Source organism: Zeus faber, assembly GCF_960531495.2.
Source record: "Zeus faber genome assembly, chromosome: 1".
NCBI lineage: Eukaryota > Metazoa > Chordata > Actinopteri > Zeiformes > Zeidae > Zeus > Zeus faber.
This window is the reverse complement of record NC_137193.1, coordinates 41,646,394-41,667,460: the sequence shown is the minus strand read 5'-3', so window position 1 is coordinate 41,667,460 and position 21,067 is coordinate 41,646,394. Positions and strand designations below refer to the sequence as shown.

Below are 21,067 nucleotides of genomic sequence, written 5' to 3'. Positions count from 1 at the left end.
GGGGAGTGGGCGACAAAGGAGGTACTCCATACAGGGAAGTGAGTCAGTATCTAGGCCCCTGATTCTATTTACCCCTTGATTCCTCTGCCCTCCTTCCCTCGACATACCACCTCATGGGGAGCAGAGGGACATCCCTCAGAAGAGAGGGGGCAGAAAAGCAGCTTGGCCCCTCTTTGATTCTCCTTCTCTGTCTACTGTTGGAGGTACTGCAGGGCTGCAGGCGGAGCTGAATGGAGGCTGCAGCGCTGTAGTACTCTCTGCCTCTCAGCCTAGGTCGACTTGCCGACTGCCTTCTCTTGATGGTGCACAGGCACAATGAGGATCCTAGTTGTGTGACTTATGGACACTCATAATTAACTGTATTTTATGTGAATATATGTTTATTTCAAATTACTTTGTGAATGGATACGGATTTGTAGATGTTATAGGTGTAAAAAAAAGGAAAAGACAGCAAACAAGTTTTGACAAATATTATATTTTATGTTTAGTTGCGATGGCAGTACAAAAATACAAAAATAAGTTGATGCATTTATCGTTGAAATTTCACAGTCGGTACACAGGTAGCATTATTTACAAGGGAACCTGTATTTTTTACTATAATACACTAGGTGGGCTCAAGGAAAACCTTGGACATCTGCTTTTAATTTGAATTTTGTATTGGATTATTTTGACAATTCAAAGCCTACCATACGTATAAAAATGTGTTCAGTTTCAAGAGGCATCAGTGTCAACTGTGAACAGAACTGTTCTTTTCTGTGATTCAAGTGATTAGGTGATTTTTGGCTCAAAAATCAAAGGTCATTCCCAGACAAATTTAATTTATCTCAGAATTTGACAATGATTATTTAATTTGTGTCTGGTCAGTTCTTAAAAAAAAGAATAATACAATTAATCCAAAGCCCCAAGACAGAATTGGAATGAACTTGCATGACCCACAAATACACTGACTAAACAAAGCCAAAAACTTCAACAGTGGAAGCATTGTAGAGGACTTGGGGTTGAAACAACAGCATTATAAAATGCCTACAGATACAACTAAACTGTTAATTTTAGGGCTCAACGGGTGGCCCAGAGTTTTGACTCTGTGCCAGAGTAAACATGTGTAGTGGGAGAGAGAGTGAGAGAAAAACTGTGGGCCAGGGGGGTTTGTGGGGTGGAATTACAGCTTTGTTTGGTCTGAGTCTTTCCCTCACCTCCAAACAAAGGTAGAAAGTCAGACGGCACAAACTGCAGCGGTTCAGTGTTTTTCCCTGTGGAGAATTGAAACCACATTGGCGGTAATGTGGTATGAAGTTTCCAAACAAATTAAAACTGCTTGCCTAATTTTAAGGGAAAAACATTTGTTTGAGAGAGAGAGAGAGAGAGAGAGAGAGAGAGAGTGTGTGTGCATGTGTGTGCGTGTGTGTGCGTGTGTGTGCGTGTGTGTGCGTGTGTGTGTGTGTGTGTGTGTGTGCTTGCGTGTCTGAAAGTTCCTGTACATCTGTATTTGTGTGGGTGTTGATGTGGGGTTATGCACGGAAGGGGGGCGGCTGTAAAAACTGTGAAAATGAAAAATGCCAGTGACCATTATAGTGTGCGCACAACAATAAACATGACTTAATAAATACATTTAGTTTTTTTGCATCAGCTTTTCTAAAGATATATGGATTTGTATACAGGATAAAAACATAAATAAAGCTTAATACCTTCTCCAATAAATAGTAGTGGTATTCTATTTACAGTATACACATCCCTCACAGAGCCCACTACATATTTCTCTCTGAAGACAGATGCCTTCATCTCTCCCTGGCCACAGTCAAAACAGATTGGATTCACTATTATAAAAGGTTGCCAAAAGTTTCCTACGAGTTGTCCAACAAGGCTTCCCACACTGAATGAGCTGGCTTTCACCGCACAAAGGGTAAGGCGAGTGATAGGACTAGCTGAGTGGCACTTAGAGAAAATGTTTGTTGACCAACCCATCAAAAGTAAATCAGGACTCTCTGGTGCACAAGGACTATGACAAATAAAACCCAAAAAGTTCCATTAGACTGCATTCTCTTCGCTGCCTTCCAGGTCCTGAGGTGTTCTTGGAGGATCTGCACAAAGGAGAGGAGAGGAGGGGGGTGTGGGGGGTTAGGGGGACTGAAATTGAGAAAACATCTCTGATTGAAAATTAAAAACTGAGGGGCATCACGGCCATATTCTAAAATTAATCATTTTTTTATTCTGTTTACCATCTCCCATCTCAATCTGCCTGCTTGACATCTACTGCTCTCTCCTATCTACCTCAGCCGTCCCAGAAGGGGGCAGATTCCTCGTGTGATCTCAAGGATTCCCCTCTGGGTTTTTCCTGTCAAGCTATCCCTTAATATGGGGGTATGGGCTGTTAAGGTTCTTTCAGCCTCTGACTGATGGTGAAAGGTTGAACCCAGAGACTTGACTTCCCTCGGAGCAGCTAATGGTGCACCAGGAGTAGAAGAACAAGTCTTACTGCTGCAGTGGCCGTAGTGGTGCACTCCTATGGAGCGTCCCAGGAAGCACGTGGCCCGGCGGAGGTGGCAGGCGCTGGGGTAGGTGATGTTGTCGTTGCCGCAGATGGGCTGTTCTGATGCCATGGGTATCGGGCAGGGGGTCATCCGGCACATAACGCAGTGGGCGCTGTTGGTCTGGTCTGTCACACAGGTGTGGGTTCCTGGACACACCACGTTGGAGCACGACTCTGCCAAGAACACCAACAAGAGGTTTATCTCACTATTATCTTTTACAAGTTAAAATACGTGACACATGTTGTGTAGAATAGGATATTTAAGAAGTGGAATTGGCTGGATTAATAATATCCATGCTCGCCCCTTCCCCGTCTGCGATCGTTTATGAAGGGATGAGCTCAGTGAGGGCATGTCAATGTTTCCTTTGCTTACTCTTGCAGTCTCCCTTGTACATGACCTCCAGGTCAGGGTGTCCCATGCAGCGGGCCATCAGCATCGCACACTCGTCCCGGTACGACTTCCCATCGCTGCCGCACACCGCATGCTTTTGAGGGATGTGGGAACAGTCCGGAGAGCACAGGCACTGCGGCCTTCCCGTCTTCATCTTGCAAACCTTCCCCGGGCCGCATTTGACTCCCTCACAAGTCTCTACAAAAACAAAGAAAAAGGAACGGTCTTTCTGTGCTCATGTGTCTTCAGACCTCAGGTGATCCGCAGGTATTTCCATCCAAAACAAGCAGGAGAGCGGAGGATTTCCTACAGCATAGCATAACTTTCACCAGGCACAATATTTACAATTATCATATCTCTTTATTGTCGGTCACATGCAGGGATGTCTGGCTGGGTGGAATGTGAGGTGGGAGTGTTTTCATAACAGCGATGAGCCGTCCGTACGGCTCTACCCAGACTGGCTTAAGCTGCTGCAGACGGACGGAGGGGATTTTGAGGCAGACAAAGTTCATAGAGCTGTCAGAGAAGTTTACAGACTGAGGGATGGGTCTGAAATGAGGAAGCCCGAGCTCCACTAACACCCCATAACATCTGAGCTCAGGCGGAATTGTAATCCTACACAATACAGACACAACACCAGACACTCCACACCGGCCTCTTCCCAGGACCTTTCATGAGTGCGATGGGGTGCTGATATTTACCCTGCTCACCTCCAAGTTCCCCAAGGGATCCTATGCACAAGCTGATTTCCTTTCTCTGGCCATGCTTTAATATCCTGTTCTCTTCTCTTTCTCTCTCTGCTTCAGTCTCTGGGTAACATGTTTTCCCACCTTCTAGACAAAATATAATAAATTCTCCTCGACCTGCATGTTTTTGTCTGGTATGCCAGAAGATTAATGCTATTCAAGCATCCTTTTCAAATATCATGTCAAAGATAAATGCACATCAGGTGCAATGTGATAGTCTGCAGTCAGCCCTGCTGTGGGTCTTTGGAAGAAAACTCAGGAGTAAATGAGACGCCATACAATTAGCTTATATTAGACCACAGACATCTTGACAGCATTTAATATAGCAAATCCTATCGCAATCTTATAATCATACACAAAACCTTGAGTGACAGTGTACTCTCGATCATGACATTTTTTTCCCTACAAAGAATCCTGACTGACAAAGGATAGCATTGCACATTATGAGTCCCAGATGTCTGGGCATGAGGCAAGCATCTCTTTTGGAATCTGCAGGAATTCATTTTAATATGAATGTCATTGTGGCAAACAGGAATCCATCTTAAGTTGGGAAAGTGTAAAGTGAGTTGGAATGGGGAGTCAAGGGGTTGCAGAAAAGTAAATGGCATTTATTTGCTATGAGATAAAGTCATCGCCAGATAAGGCTGAAAATGTGGTCCTAAGATTGAAAGGCAGAAGTACAATTGGCATGTGAATAAAAAGTGCAAACTTCTCTTTCTGGCACATCTTCGTTAAGTAGACCCTGTGGCTGTAGTGCAACGTTTTCAAAGTCCTCATGACCTAAGTATAGCTAAAATTGTTCTAAAGCCTTAAAATCCATAATCAAATTAGACAGCGATTCCAAAAGCACATACCCGTAGATTATCTTTGTTTGTGTCTCTTTACTCTGGGAAAAGTCCAGAAAATAAATGGCAGTGTGGTTGTTTCCTCCTACACCTTCAGTAGCTGCGATTTCACTGGAATTCATGAACATACTCTCTTAAATCTTGAATCTTGAATCTTGAAACATAACACAATTCATAAATCTGGCCCATGGTCACATGAAAAGCACAGGAAGTGTATGTGGAGTGAAGCTGCACGGACCCTCCTGTGATTCCAACAGGGAGGACACTTCAGGACAGCTGGATGGAGTTAGATGGAACACCTGGCCCGCATCCATGTCTGCATTTTGTTAAAAGGTTTCACAGGGAACTCGTTGTATAAATACTTTACTTTGCAAATGACTGCGCTCAAAATGTAACGCCTCCCGACCGACTCGAGGGTCATTTGCTGATAATGGTATTCCTGTTTAGAAAGCAGGGCCAACTTCTGCCCATTAGCCATTCTACTGCATCCAATCTGATCAAACTTCTCCTTTGTGCAAACTTTATGTGACTGTGGTAATTACTTAAGGTCTGTAACAACTTAGGTCTGTCAAATAACACTCTGTCGCACCTACGCAATGAGAAGTGCTATTGTTTGCCTGAAACCTGTTTATTGTTTTAAACCTGCTTGCACTGACGTCAATGTACAGTTTGCCAGAAGTTTCTGGCAAGAAGATGTCTCGTGATTCAGCCTCAACTTCATGGAAGTTGTCTGAGCTGCTGCATTGAGTCCCTAAAACTGAGTGCAGCAGTTGGGCGGCTTCTACCAGCCTTTGAAGACCATTTTGTACCAACTATATTATAATACAGACGTGTACAGTAAACATGTAAATCTACTATTTATTCAAACAACGATGATGCCATCACTCCATCCTGTGCAGTGAGCGCTAGATACAACCATTCCATTGAGGATTGAACCAATAAATAAATCAGATTCTTGTGTTCACTTTGGCGTTATTGTATATTATGGTCAGTTATTCTCCAGCGTGAGGTTTGTGGAGTTGCATTTACCTTTGCAGGGTTTGCAGGAGACAATGCCCAGGAAGCCCAGCAGGCTGACCTCGTTCATGGGCAGACTGGTGTTGGACCAGGCCGTGTCCAGCCGTCCCCCGACGCAGCACTCGTCCTGGGTCACGCCTCTCATCAGCACCATGTCACAGCGCTGGTCCTGGTTCTGCTGCAGCCAGCACATCCCAGCTGAGGACAAACATGTCAGAAGAGTTAAGGATCCTTAATCATGAGCATTGGACACATTTTCAATAGCCTTGCTCATGGATGAACATGGCTGAACTTTAAAATAAAGTCGATTAAAACTGTATTAACCCCCGGGGGGAAATTCAGGTAAATAAACATATATTAATGTTGAGCATTACTGAATTGTTATTTGTTTGTTGTATCTATTCTCTTCCAATACAACATCTGTTATTTCATCCAAAGTCCTGCTTTTCAAAATGACTAAAGCCTACCATCTATTATATTGCAACATGTACAAAAACTCCCTCTGTGACACAAATGTCTTTCAGACACTTCGACAGCTTCGCTCCAACACTTTGAAAACTTTATCTAGAGTCTAAAGTCTATTCTAAAAAGAGGATCAAATAAAAAATAGACCTTTTGGGGACGTAATTTATGATGAATACAATTTATATCTGAACTAGTTGCTCAACAATGAAACCATTTATAAAGTAAAAAAAAAAGTATAGAAATATAAACAGATTGACTCACCATTGGCAGGATTCTTCCCGATGTGACTCAAAGTGAGAATTGCAGCGATAACAAACCTTAAAAAACCCATGTTTCTGTTTCTCAAAATGTCTCTGGAAACTTTTTTTCCTAAATACCAGCAAGTGGTGTGGCTCTCACAGTGGAGTGGCTCGCCCTGACTTCCTCTGGGAGGATCTGACCCTGATGTGAATGAAAGTGTTGTGGATAAGTGATGTGGTTCTCCCTCTGTATAAATATTTGGTCCAGATGGAGAGTTGCTGCTGGGATGGGCAACGCTCTGAGCCAATAACAAGGCAGGACACAGTTTGACTCTGACTCAGTCTCCAGAGCCGGGAAATGATCCATCCCCTCCTGCAGCAGACTAGATACAGAGCTCCAAAGAAGCCCCATAAAACATGTTCACACTGTATTACACCAATTGAACGCTAATTAAGTCCTTAAAAGGGATCCTGGTCTAGAATGGAGGACATGCTTTCATACAGTCACTACTTCTTCCAGGAAGTTAATTCAAGACATTAATTTGTACAAAATTGGCCTTGTTTTGTGAAAAGAAATGCCCTTTCTAGGATAAATATAGGATAACATCTTTACCGTATCTCCAAATTTAAGGTCAGGAATTATGTCTTACTCTATCATATTATCTGAAATGTGTACTCTATGTGAAGTGCGTTGAATCAAAAGAATGAAATGGTTTTTTTTTTTATCTTCTCTTTAAATATGCATTACAGATCTTTATAGAAGTAGGTCACATGTTATATGTATGCTATTTCTAATGCCTAATTAAAATACCTCTGCAAAATAATAATTTGAACAAACATGTCACACAGCTTCTTTGTATTGGGAGGAGTGCAGAGAAAGGACAGGACACGTAGGACGTCTAGACATCTCAAGTCTCAAGTCGAAACGAGGCATGTAGACATTGAGGAATTTAGCCAACGAGGAAAATTTGGACATTTCGGAATTTTTGTTACTCGGTATATGTGAACCGCCAAAGATTTTTTGTGAGGAACATATTAAGTTTGGAAGGTTGTTTTTATATTTGTTATGCAGAAGTGGAGTAAGGGAATATATTGTTTTTCTAGTTGTCGTTTGCTTCCAGTATTTCCGTAAAAATGCAATTCCCTCAAATTTACTTGCATCGTAAGTATTTTGCAGATCTACCTGGTTGTTCTCGCTGCTGTCATGCACTCTCCCTTTTTATGTCGGAAATCGAATATGTCAAGACTATAGATGTGGTCGAGGGGGGAAAAATATTTACAAATTGAGAAATGAGGTTTGAAGTGAACGTGCTGAGTGGCTGCCCTTGAGAAAAAACTGGGAAGCTGTTTCAATTTCAATAAACCAAAACCATTTTGTGTGTTATCAAGAACTGAGGAACCAACCTCATAATCATAAACCAGAGATCAAACACAAAAGGGGGAGACAGACGGTAAAAAACAAAATAAAAGCCTTACTTTCTTGACTCTTGTGCAAAGGGTGGTCTTCGGGGGTCTTTAACCACAGTATTTAACTAATAGTGAAGTGAGTGGAGCTCTCAGTGACCTCAGAGAAACAATGTGTGAAGAAACATCTATTTTTCTCCCATTATACAACGATGAGATGACTGAGGAATGGGGGAGCAGCAATGCCTTCAGATTATCACAAGATGTGTTTGGTATCCATTCAAATGGAAACAGGAACAGAAACATCTGGACAAAATGACTTTCCACGAATGGCAGTCTAATAGAGATTACCATTGTACGTTATTATGATAATAATAATGCTTGTCTTTCTAAAACGGCATTATTGCTACTCCCCCCCCCCTTTTACGCACCCATTCACCCCAAGCCAGAGACATTTCAGTCTCCCCATGTGACTGTCACCGTTTTTATATAGCATATGCTGGTGCATCGGGAGTCTTTGTGAATGATGTGGCCTTCTGTAGATGTACAGAGCGCCGGCGTTCCCCAGGGCACCGGAGGAATGCTGCCTGACCCAGGAGGAGAAGAAAGGGAAGAGAGAGAGGGAGAGGAGAAGTGATGGCGGTGCATGGCTGTGGGTGGCCTGGCTCTTCACAGGCGGTCTGCAGATCCACTCATCTCCTCACATGGTTTAGATCACCACTACCGAGCCATGCAAATGCATACAGCATGTTGGGGATTTCAGGGCAGTCACTTATAGATGATTATTATTGGGTCTTTCCATCTACTGTGTCCCTTATTTTGGGAATCTAAGATTGGTTTTTTTAATCTACCGGGACAACATGCGAGGAGGCGTAAAATGATAAATAACAAAGAGGCCAGAGACCGACTGTCCAATCCAACGTAAAGGGTGTGTGTGCTGCGTGCTTATCACCGGTGGGACAGGTGTGTTTTGAAATTTGAAATACATTTGGGCACAGAACAGTACTACCACCTAGTGGAAGATGTAGATATGTTCATCACCGCCATACACCCAAGAATATTATGCAGATAAACGAAAAACACACGTGGAATCACACCGAGGATACTCAGTGTATGAGCCTTTTTCTTTTTTTTTTTTTTGATTTATTGATTTGTTCAGTCATTGTTTACACATAGGTGATTACTCGAGTCTTTTTTTTAGGCTTTGTATATTCCATTATTTTGCTGCGTTTTGGAATATATATGATTTTTATTGAAACGCATGCCAAATTAATTTAATGTTATCATTTTTATGGCAAGATTTTTTTTTAATGTATATATATATATATCTTTTATCGCTAATGTATATATAATTTCGAATTTTCGGAATCGAATTGTCGTGTTTGTGTTATTCTCGAAATGTTATCCTCAAAATATACTCTTGACTTGAATCTAAACATTTCACCATACAATGTCATCGACGGCCTTAATACTCTTTCGTAGTTTTCTAATAATAATAATAATAATAATAATAATAATAATTATAATACAAATCATAATAATAATAATCACAAGGTGCATTCTTTTCCTCGCCGTATCCACGCCTACGTTCCAGGCGTCTCGGAAATCGGTAACTCCCGAGTCGGTTGTTCCCACTTTCGAGTTGAATCGCTTTCCCCCTGTTTGGGAATACAGTACATGAATATCCCGCAATAAACGGGCTTGTTTCGCAGCTTGTGAATTCAACCCGCGTCTACACGGGAGCTATTCCTACGGAGTAGTTAAAAAAAAAAAACAACCAAAAAAACAAAACCAACCACGGGAAGGGGACTTTGTTGACGGTTCACATTGTGCTGCCACGCGATTGTGAGGTCAGGTGTGTTATTTCAAGCCAACTCTGACCAGAGCGACCCCACCGGGAAATTGCCGCTCTGATCACCGATTTGAAATGTCGGAGGTGGGGGTGGCGGGAGGTCGGGGGCTTTCCGAGTCCATGGGGAACGCGGCGAAAATCCACTGACTGCGAAAACGTCCTGGGCCGCGCGTGCAAAGTACGCGTGGAATCGCTCAGAGGTAGTTTGCGTCGCTCAGCTCTGGAGCCAAACTTCTGCAACGTCTCTTTCCTTTCTAAGGCTACTAGTAATATTAAGGAATGAAAAGCACGATGTATGCAATAATTGCAATGTATTATTATGACCTTGGTTTTTTTTTTTTTAATTACCATTGCAACCACAAATGTTTTATCATAAACAAATGACATACACATGCATGCGGTAGTGCGCACGTCTGCTGCTGTGTTCTCTGGAATCCCGAGCTTAAATTAAGTTAAATGGCTTAAATAAAAACCGTAGATTGATATAATATTCTGTTTGTTTTTTCCCCCCCCTTCTTATATTTATTAATTGCCTGGAGGCCGTCGTGGTGCGTGTAGCGTGTCAGTGGAAACCAGACGATCAGCCATCGATCACTCAGTTAACAGATCATCGATCACCACCAGGAAACAGATCTCTGTGGGTGGGCTCTCTCTCTCAAAGCCATCATAGGTCGATGTGCCGTCTGGGAAATTCAGTTTCGATAATACTGCAGACAACGTCACGGACAAAATTGGTTAAACTTCCCTCGTTTAATCCAATTTGACTCAACCTTTCAAAGAGCCGCGGGTTGATCGTCACTGCTCGGGTGATATTTATTCCCCAATTCCCCTACCCACAATCCCTTGCGGCAGAAGCATGGCGTATGTAAACAAGTTCCCCGGTGCTGTGACAGCCAGGGAGTAGAGCGGCGCCCGGCACTGTCCTCTACCGGATTGAGGCTCTAAGCTGATGAAGATATTATCTTTTATCACCTCCGACCTGTTACGACAAAGCACCGAGTTTGACTTATGGACGACGAGCCACAACCTTGACATGTACTTAGTCTTGTAGCATTGTAGCTAACGTTACCCCGCTAAGCTAAATCCCATGCATGTGCAGAAACAAGCGGCTAACAGTCCGATCCGTGCATGGTCTGGCTAGAGCTGTCACAGTTATTGCATAATGCATTATTTCATTATTGTGACATCTTTTTTTATGATTCCACAATCCAAAATGTGTCCGGTATTTTGATGTCAGTGTTTGAAATATCGCAATATGTAGAATGTGAATCAGGTGGATTTTCAGAACAGTTGGCTTGGGGGAAATTAACTGGCAAATTTTAATGTTCAAATGTTCATTGTCAAAAGACGGCTTTTCTGCATTAGACTGGTACACTATACATTTTTTACACTATTATTATTACTGCACAGTAGCATTAAATGTAAAAATAGACAGTTAAATTGTTAATGTTATTTGTATGAATTCTCAACTGAAATGTCATGATTGTGACAGCTCTGCTTTTGGCCATTGCTGTTGACAGCATATGATCTCTGCAACAGCTTGTCAGTGAATTATTTAACATGTTTGCATTGAAATTGAACAAGCAAATTCATCACTCAGCATGTGGACTTATAATAACAAGCGCCAATAGCAATTCCGACAGCAAGCCTTCTGATACTATAAAAACTGAGTTAAACCTACATGGGGAACTCTTGTTATTCACAGAATGGGGCAGGCACCAGACGCAGCAGCCGGACCCTGTTGACCACCAGGTTACCTGGACGTGGAGACTGATTGAACTCCGGTCACCTGTGAAATGTCACTTTCCTATGAAGAAGATGCTTCATCTGAGCTCACTGTTCACTGCCCATTTCTAAAGGCAAACCTTTGTGCTGACCGTAGCCGTGTGGTTGTAGGGTGAACTTGACAGCTCAAGAAGAGCAATGTGGACATCATACCACTGGGACTATCCAGTCTTACAGGGACATGGATGAGCTCATACTTGTATTAATCTGAGGTCACATCCAGATTTAGGCCTTATGTTCTCACCTGAGCTCTGGTCTAAGCCATCTCACCAGCCCTTTCCGATGACACATGTAACTGGACTTTGTTGTTTTGATAGCTCCAATCCAGCGGAGGGCTAAATAGATGTCAATGGAATCCATAATACGTTTTCTGCATAATTCTCACTGACGTTTAAGTCACTTTAACGACAGCTTGTGTATATCTTGCATTGACTACTGCCCAGTCTTCCTACTTATTCACATGAAATCGGGCACTTTGAAACAGCGTGTACTGTACAGTGGGCACCTGTGACTAGAGCACCCGCCTGGGATCCTGCACCGCTGGAGGGGCCCCGCGAAGAAGCAGCTGAAGGGCATGGACGCCTTCATCCACAGGCTTGACTCCGCTGAGGTCGTCTACCAGCCGAGGAGGAAGCGGGCCAAGCTGATAGGAAAGTACCTGATGGGAGAGCTGCTGGGTGAAGGCTCGTATGGCAAAGTTAAAGAGATGCTCGACTCCGAAACCCTCTGCAGAAGAGCTGTCAAGATTCTCAAGAAGAAGAAACTCCGTTGGATCCCCAATGGGGAGGCGAACGTCAAAAAGTAAGTAACATATATCATTTGAGGCTGATTTTATTGAGTTATTTATTCATTGTTTATACTTAGGCACTTACTCATGTATTTGTCGTTATTTAGTTTAAGCCTACAGGATATGCCTTTACCATTTTTGTAAATTTACATTATTACAATCCCCAAAATCCCATGCGGTTTGCTGGGATTTGCATGCAGCGTGGCATATGTAAATGTCTTTTAAGGTCTTTTGACAGCAAGGTTAAAAGAACTAATTTAATAATACAAGACCAAAACTCTAATAAATTAAATAGAAAACACCATCAAATATTTCAGACCTCTTATACTGACAAATGTTGTCTCATATCATTATGTGGTTGACAGAAATTGAATAGATTTGAAGCCTTCAGTTTTACATCTTAACAGTTGCTTAGGTGTTAATCTCTCTTGATCCTGGTTTATTTTTCTCAGGGAGATCCAGTTGCTTCAAAAATTGCGGCACAAAAACGTGATTCAATTGGTGGATGTTTTATACAATGAGGAGAAGCAGAAGATATATCCTTTTGAATGGGTGTGCACTATTTGCAATTTTTGTTTTAAGGGTAATTGTGACGTCTAATGTAGGGTTGTTACAGCCATAAGATTTAAGCGGATGATTTAAAGACAGCCCAACATGTCACAATCCCACAAAAAACAAGCATAGAAATGCAGCAAAAATACAAGTCCTATGAAAATGAAAATGTTTGCGTTTTGTTGTACCCATCCCTGACCCTGCTTTAATGTCTGAGTCGTGGGGATGTTGCAAAATCACCATGGCAACAATTATTTTTTCACATACTAGCTGTGTATGTCATTTGTTCTCTATATAGATCGACTCTCATTAGGGCAAAGGTTTATCTAGACTTGCAACATGCAAAAAAAGAATGAAAGAATAAGAATATAATATTTGTGAAAATTCTAAAAAATGTGTTTGGGGTAATCGTCATTGGGAAAGGTGTCATCAATAATAGAGTTTTATTGTGAAATGTTATTATTATTAGCTATTACTGTGAATATCCCAGCATTCCAATTATTATTCAATTTGAATGTTTTTATGGTATATTTCAAAATAATATTATACATTTGATTAATGATTTATTTTGTGAAAACATAACAGCTTCAAAATCATTTTGATGGTACACTGACTTGTAATATGGAGAATGGCACCGCTTTCAATCCCACCTACACCCTCGAACGGCTGTTCTTGCATTATGTAATTTCTGTGTTCGGGAACAAAACTGCGGGAAAAGTGCGTTGCGCTTTACAGCACTACATCACTTCCTTGATGTTTTGCTCCGGTAATTAATTTTTTTTTTTTTGCCTGGTAAAATAGATTAAAAAAGACAATAAATAATAAACTTGCCGGTTAAAATGTTCTGTTATAATGCTCATTTAATAAAACATAGCTGATCGACCTCCCTGACGGCATGGATAAGATGGGCCAGTTGTGCGCCTGGCACCTCAGCGGGTGCACACCTGGCCGGTCCTCATTTTCATTGTGCCATGGGGTTTGTTTTACCCCCTGACTCGTGCGTGCGAGCAGATCTGCCAGGCTTAGCACATCTGGTACCTAACCGGTAGCAGGGATCCCTGCGCCCTCTCTCTCCACGGCTCCCAGAACCGTGGCCTGAGTGCTCACTGAAGTGGTGAAGTGAGGTCCATGCAAGGGGTGCCGTAACCTAGGTGTACATTATGTCAGCGTTTGTAAGATAGACTGTTATTGAAACACCGATAAGTTTCAAATTTGTCCAGTAAAATAAATTATTTTGCGCCACCAGACCAGTTTTATGACATTGCTGTAAATGTGCATTTACACTCTGATACTGTACGGGCGCCAAATCCCAAACACCAAAAGTTACATAGTGCTGCATTAATAATTTTGAGCAATTTGTCCCTACATAAACAGAACAGCTGTATATGTACAGGCAGAGAGCCCTGGCCCACGACTCTCTGGTTGTCCACTGACTGCCTAATGTGACTTGTATAAATCTTAAACAACAAAAAATACTCTGAAGTGGCTCATACTAGGTATGGGTGATACCAAACTTTTTAAATTCTATATGATACTGATACTTTTTGTAATCGTTTTAGTGAAACCGATCATTTCTTAAATTGGTATGTGATTTTTCAAAATAATGTTCATTTTTAGAAAAAAAAATAAAGATCATTCACATAAATCACATGACAAATACCGGCCATTAATTACAAATTTATGAGCACAATTATATAAAAATATTTGTACTTATATGTGTAAAATAAATTGTCCAATATTTTGCAGAAATACTATATAATTTATCGGAATATTATATCATACTGAAATTAATAAATAATTATAACATAAATATGAATAAAACAAATGAAAATACTAATCATGAAAAAGTACTATAACATAAAACATGTGCACATTTGCACTTTAGTATAGATTTTTTTAATCAGGCCATGATTTTTTCCAAAGCAACTTCCACTTTCTACTTATTCAACTATTTAAGATTCAAGAGGTTATTTGTCACATACATATACTGTACATACGGCATACATTTTAGATTTCTTGACAGCAATGTTCAGAAAAAAAAAACCAACTCATTAATTTTCTTGCATTCTGACATTTCTTCAGAAATCCAAACAGAAAGATATTGCCATTTTATTTACTTTATTTTGATTTCCACGCTCCGTTTTCTTTCTCACAAGTTTGCTCCGGCCGTGCACCTGCGCGAACCTGGACTCTGCGCTCCGATCGGTCCGTGTCACATACTGCAGACCTGCCAACCTGCACGCATTTTGTGTACTAACTACGCAATTCTTACTCAAAATACGCAGGTACCTAATGCCAGCTGAAACTAAGCAAAACAAAAACATGAGATGCATCAGCCGGTTTTCAGCTTAATCGGCCATGACTGGTGATCGACCCATCAGTGTCAAATATATTTACAGATTCTGCACTGGTCAAATGTACACACCGATACTGTGCTCATGTACTGTACAGGTAAAAATGATCCGATACTCAAACCCGATACAACATAATATAACGTTGTTGGGTAGTTGATGCTCAAAAAAGAGAGCTGTTTGGAGGTACTTCAAGGTAAACAAAGAAGATGAGATCAATTATTTATCTATCGCCTGACAATATTCCAACATTGGGCAGAGTGCGTATCTCTGTCACAGCGGAGCTCAGAGCGTGATGAAAAGTTTGACTTTTCTTTTGAGACTCGGTTCTCGACGAGTCACTCATTAAAACGAGTCGTTCGATTTGATTCAGTTGGTTTAATGCACGGTGAGCGAAGGAGGACTTCCAGTGAGCGAGAGTGAGAAGAGTCGGCCATTTATTTATTTTTTGGAACGATTGCAATCTATTTTTAAATGGCAAGTACTGTATGAATACAGTATGATAGAAATGTATATTTGCATCTTAAAAGTGAAAGAGTCTTTCATTTGAAGTTTGAACTGGACATTTCCAGATTAGTTGTTGGGTCCTTAAACTCAGTGAGAGTGACAGGTTGAATTATACTGAAACTAAGTGACCGTTCCATGTTCACGTGTCACGTGACTGTAATCAGACCATGCAATGTATTTGTCATTGATGTACAGCAGATCGGAAATTGGAATCAGCAGGTCAGACTTAAGAAAAATCAGGAATCTGAATCGGCCAAGAAAATTGCAAATGGTACATCTCTAGTTGATAAACATGTTCGGTAACTTTAAAAGATGATGCCTTTCAAGGGGTATATCCTTATGAGATGAATGTGTATACTGAATATAGTTATATAGCCGTAGTAGCTCACATACGATGTGATGAGCCTCGTTACAAGACGGTTACGGTGTGAATAACTGGTGGAGTCATTTAGCTGCAGTAACTCAAACATCGCGGTGACTCTGTTACACTATTCTGGTACTCAAAATATTTTCCAAAGGTTGGCAGATCTGCATACTGGTTTCCATAGTCATGTGACATGGGCCAGCTAGGGCTGTTTATTGGCACAAACACTCTACAAAAGTACTGACAACATTTGCAAGCGATGCAGCCACCCCCGTTTTGTATTTATCTAATGTTATTATCGATATGTTTTTAAAGGAATCAATACCATATGAGTAGCTTGTGAGTATTGAAGTATCGATCCCGCAGTATCAATACTACATACTAAATCAATAAACACCCTATCCTCCAACGTACTTGAGTATGTGAGGAAAAATAACTGTAATTTGCTTTCGGCTGCTCCCGTTAGGGGTCGCCACAGCAGATCATCTGCCTCTAATACCTTCTGTTCTGCACATCTTCCTCCCTTACACCACTGCATGTCCTCCCTCACCACATCCATAAACCTTCTCTTTGGCCTTCCTCTTTTCCTCTTGCCTGGCAGCTCCATCCTCAGCATCCTTCTCCCAATGTAACTCTCATCTCTCCTACACACATGTCCAAACCATCTCAATCTCGCTTCTCTCACTTTTTCACCAAACTGTCCAACCTGAGCTGTCCCTCTAATGTACTCATTCTTAATCCTGTCCATCCTTGTCACTCCCAATGAAAATCTCAACATCCTCAACTTTGCCACCTCCAGTTCAGCCACCTGCCTTTTTGTCAGTGCCACTGCTCTAAACCGTACAACATGGCTGGTCTCACTACTGTCCTCTAGACCTTCCCCTTCACTCTTGCTGGAACCCTTCTGTCACAGATCACTCCGGACACTCTTCTCCACCCACTTCACCCTGCCTGTACTCTCTTCTTCACCTCTCTCCTGCACTCTTCGCTTCTTTGGATGGTCTACCCCAACTACTTGATCTTATCCGCCTTCTCCACCTCCACCCCTTCCATTCTCAGATTTGCGCCGCCTTCCCTCCCATTCAGGCACATGTATTCTGTCTTACTCCTGCTGACTTTCATTCCTCTTCTCTCTAATGCATGCCTCCACTTCTCCAGGCTCTCCTCCACCTGCTCCCTACTCTCGCTACAGATCACAATGTCATCTGCAAACATCATAGTCCACGGAGACTCCTGCCTGATTTCATCTGTTAACCTGTCCATCACCACTGAAAACAAGAAAGGGCTCAGAGCTGATCCTTGATGCAATCCCACCTCCACTTTGAATGCCTTCATCACACCTACTGCACACCTTACTACTGTCTCACTGCCCTCATACATATCCTGTACCTCTCTTATGTACTTCTCTGCCACCCCCGACTTCCTCATGCCACCTCTCCTCTTAACCTAGCCTCCACTACCCTTCCCATAGCTTCATGCTGCTGATCAACTTTATTCCCCTGTAATTACTACAGCTCTGTATGTCTCCCTTATTCTTGAAGATGGGTACCAGTACACTTCTTCCCCATTCCTCTGGCATCCTCTCCCTTTCCAGGAGGCTGTTAAACAGTCTCGTTAGGAACGCCACTGCCATCCCACCTTAACATTTCAGTCCTTCCCCAGGTATGTCATCTGGGCCAACTGCCTTTCCACTCTTCATCTCCTTTAATGCTGTTCTCATCTCATCCTTGCTAATTTGCTGCACTTCTTGATCCACTATGCCCACATCATCCATTCTTCTCTCCCTCTCATTTTCTTCATTCATCAACTCCTCAAAGTACTCCTTCCACCTTCTCAACACACTCTCCTCATCACCCTAACCTGCTGTACATCCTTCCCAGCTTGGTCCCTTTGTCTTGCCAATCGGTACAAGTCCTTTTCTCCTTCCTTACTGTCCAACCTCTCATACTGCTCGTTGTATGCCTTTTCCTTTTCCTTTGCCACTTCTCTTTTCGCCTTGTGCCGCATCAGCTTGTACTCCTGTCTTCTTTCTTCATCTCTCTGGCAATCCCATTTCTTCTTCACCAAACTCTTCTGCTCTATGCTCTCTTGTACTTCCTCATTCAACCACCAATAGTCCCTGTCTTCCTTCCTCTTTCCTCCTCTTTGCATGATACACAGAGCACCTTCTTGGCTGTGTCCCTCACCACTTCTGCAGTTGTTTCCCAGTGAGCTGGTAACCGTTCATCCCCACCTATTGCCTGCCTTACCTCTTCCCTAAATTGCATGCAACACTCCTCCTTTTTCAACTTCCACCATTTTATCTTTGATGCTTCTTTAACTCTCTTCCTCTTCTTGGCCTCCAGAGTCATCCTACAGACCACCATCCGATGCTGCCTAGCAACACACTCCCCTACCACCACTTTGCAGTCACTAATCTCTTTCAGATTGCACCTCCTGCATAAGATGTAGTCCACCTGTGTGCACCTTCCTCCACTCTTGTATGTCACCCTGTGTTCCTCCCTCTTCCTGAAATATGTATTCACAACAGCCAATTTCATCCTTTTGGGGAAATCCACCACCATCCTTCCACACAGTCCTTCCACATTCCTTTTCTTGACACCATACCTACCCATCACCTTCTCGTCACCTCTGTCTCTTATCCCTTCGCCAACATGCCCATTGAGATCTGCTCCAATGACCACTCTCTGTCCCTTGGGGACGCTCTCCAACACTACATCCAACTCACTAAAGAATTCTTCCTTCTCTTCCATCTCACACCCAACTTGGGAAGCATATGCACTGACCACATTTGTTATCACCTCATCAATTTCCAGCTTCATGCTCATCACTCTGTCTGACACTCTCGTCACCTCCAAAACACTCTTGACTTTTTCTTCCTTCAAGACTTTCCCTACCCCAATTCTCCTGCCATCCACTCCATGGTAGAACAGTTTGTTCTCGGCTGTCATACTCCTGGCCTTACTCCCCTTCCACCTGGTCTCTTGTACACATAGTACATCTAGTACAAGGTTCCTTCTCTCCATCATGTCAGCCAGCTCGCTCTCTTCACCCTTCATAGTGCCAACGTTCAGAGTTTCTACTCTCAACTCTACTCTCCTAGCCTTCTTCCTCTCCTGCTGTTTCCGGATACACCTTCGCCCTCTTTTTCTTCTTTGGCCGACAGTAGCACAATTTCCACTGGCACCCTGTTGGCTAACGGCACCAGTGGCGGTCGTTGTCAACCCAGGCCTCAACCGATCTGGTATGGAAATCAGATTTGTTGTCCGCATTCCACATTATGTGAGGAAAAGAACGAGTTGTTGTAATTACTTCAAATGGGCAGGAGAGGGCACCCTTCATCTGGCAATTCCCCCCCTAAAAAAAGTGTAGCCTGACAGAACAAAGTATATTTTTTCCTCTCCTCATCAAAGTTTGTGTAGTCGTTGCTTCATAGGAATCCCGTCCTTCCTGTCTCATAAATTTCTGATTAGGCTTTGGCCCCCATCTGCCCTGGGCATTGATTTGATAGTAAGATAATTTCATTACTGTCTCAATATTCAAATCATTTCTCATAAAGCGGCTGTTGACATCTTAGATCCAGTGATAATGAGTCAGTTATGACTTGTTCAACTTGAAATTCTGACTTCATTGTCATCACGAGCCAATAGATGGACTTGCTTGTCTCTGTACTTGCTTGGATGTACCTATACTTTCCCGGACATCTATTTCTGGCAGTATTTCCTTTTACGACACATGAATGACAACATGAGAGTACAGTACTAGGGAAACAGAAATACTAATAAAGCAGAGCATGTTTTGCCTGTCGACGGCCAGACAATATTAAGGCCCTGGAAACTAAACACAAGGAGACATTAGAGTCTCATATCTTGGTCTCTATCCCCATCTCTGTTTCTTGGTGGTGGAGGAAGTACTCAGGCCTTTTACTGTAGAAAAAGTACAAATGCCCTGACATAAAATTAATCGGGTAAAAGTCTCTTCACCACTGCTCTTTCTTTTTCTGACCCTCCATCTCTCGTTCTCGCTTCCTTCCGTCCCTTACTCCGTCCACAGCCTAGTCTGATGTCACCATGGTATGTACATCAGCCTCTTAACGTGGCTCTGTGTGGTAATTGCTCTGCCGGCCGCAGCCCCTTCGCAGGCAGCTGCATCTTCCGTCCACTCAATTTGCTGCTAATGTGTGTTACTGATTGAACTGGCAATGAGGGTCGGAGCTGTGATGAGGCTGGGTTGACCCCACCCCCCATGTTACTAACTTTGACTCCGTTGACCCCCCCCGTGCCCGTGGCTTCCGGTGCGCATCTCATTGCTCATGTGAAATCCCTCCAGCGCTTCATTAACAGGGCTGTTTAATGGAGGTGCACGGTGCCCGAGCAGCAGCTCTCCCTCCTGCCCACTTCACCTCCTTCGCCTTTTCCTCTTCCTGTTGCTCTGCATGCCCTTTGTTCTTTCCCTCTCATCCTCAGCCCCCTCCCGCCCCCCTTCAGTGGTGGGGAGTGGGGTGGGGGGGGGGGGGGTACAATACTTTTACTCCACTACATTTCAAAGCGAATGTCTGACCTACATTTCTCAAGCAGTCACACTTTAGTTTAAAAGATTTCAGGATTTCTATTTGGAGATATCTAAATCAGGGCCTGGATCTATCAAACTGCTCATTTAGGATTGCTCATCAATGACTCATTAGGTCCATGTCCTTGTAATTATTTTTGGAAATTTTATTCAGGATCTGCATGTTTGAGATATCATGACCGGATTTGACCACACGTTTTTGGTTTCATTTTTATATGTCATATAATATACCATATATTTTTACCTGAGTAGAATTTTTAATGTGGTACTTTAACTTTTACTAATAAATATCGCTGGCATTATCGCCGGCTCTTCCTCTGCTGCTCCCCAGCAGGATGGAGACTCCCTGGTGTGGTGTTCATCTTCTGCGCCTGCGTTAAGAGCGGCTTGTGATGGATCTGAAGTGCTTCTTACTCAACTTGAATAAGCCCCTTTCACCAGCGCTGACGTCTCTAATCCTTCCTGGCAAATCTTAAGGGGGAAAAAGCGCCTATCGGTGTGTGATTCCATTTGAGTTAGAGGTACTTTATGAATGTTTAAACCGCCACAGGTTATCAAAACAGATTGGACGGGTCCTCTCAAAGTCTGTTCAGTCGACGGTTTTGTTGAGACTCATTCATCGTTGGTATATTTGACTAGTAACAGGAATAATTTCTATTTAAATAT

At 42.5% G+C, this 21,067-nt stretch overlaps 2 protein-coding genes across 3 annotated transcripts in view; one reads left to right on the top strand and one right to left on the bottom strand.

Moving 5' to 3' along the window:
• Positions 1-459: 459 nt before the first annotated feature.
• On the bottom strand, positions 460-6,416 carry fstl3 (follistatin-like 3 (secreted glycoprotein)). Its single transcript, XM_080003206.1, has 5 exons — positions 6,253-6,416; positions 5,539-5,724; positions 2,901-3,116; positions 2,474-2,701; positions 460-2,078 (listed from the first exon to the last, which is right to left on the bottom strand). The coding sequence occupies exons 1-5, from the start codon at positions 6,320-6,322 to the stop codon at positions 2,026-2,028; spliced, it is 753 nt and encodes a 250-aa protein (XP_079859332.1). The 5' UTR covers positions 6,323-6,416; the 3' UTR covers positions 460-2,025.
• A 3,936-nt stretch (positions 6,417-10,352) lies between these two features.
• LOC307234436 (serine/threonine-protein kinase stk11-like) overlaps positions 10,353-21,067 on the top strand; it is a 40,021-nt gene continuing 29,306 nt past the window's right edge. For both annotated transcript variants that reach the window (XM_080006155.1, XM_080006156.1), the window contains exons 1-3: positions 10,353-10,521; positions 11,192-12,072; positions 12,511-12,594. In XM_080006155.1, coding sequence (XP_079862281.1) covers positions 11,846-12,072; positions 12,511-12,594 — 311 coding nt within the window. In that variant the 5' untranslated portion in view covers positions 10,353-10,521; positions 11,192-11,845. The remainder of the gene's footprint in view (positions 10,522-11,191; positions 12,073-12,510; positions 12,595-21,067) is intronic.

Excerpts from the sequence above, each read along its gene's own strand:
- fstl3 (XM_080003206.1), bottom strand. The coding sequence starts at position 6,322 with ATGGGTTTTTTAAGGTTTGTTATCGCTGCAATTCTCACTTTGAGTCAC. Across the intron at positions 5,725-6,252 it reads CGGGAAGAATCCTGCCAATG|CTGGGATGTGCTGGCTGCAG; the intron begins GTGAGTCAATCT and ends GTTTGTCCTCAG. Across the intron at positions 2,079-2,473 it reads CCACTACGGCCACTGCAGCA|ATCCTCCAAGAACACCTCAG; the intron begins GTAAGACTTGTT and ends TCCTTTGTGCAG.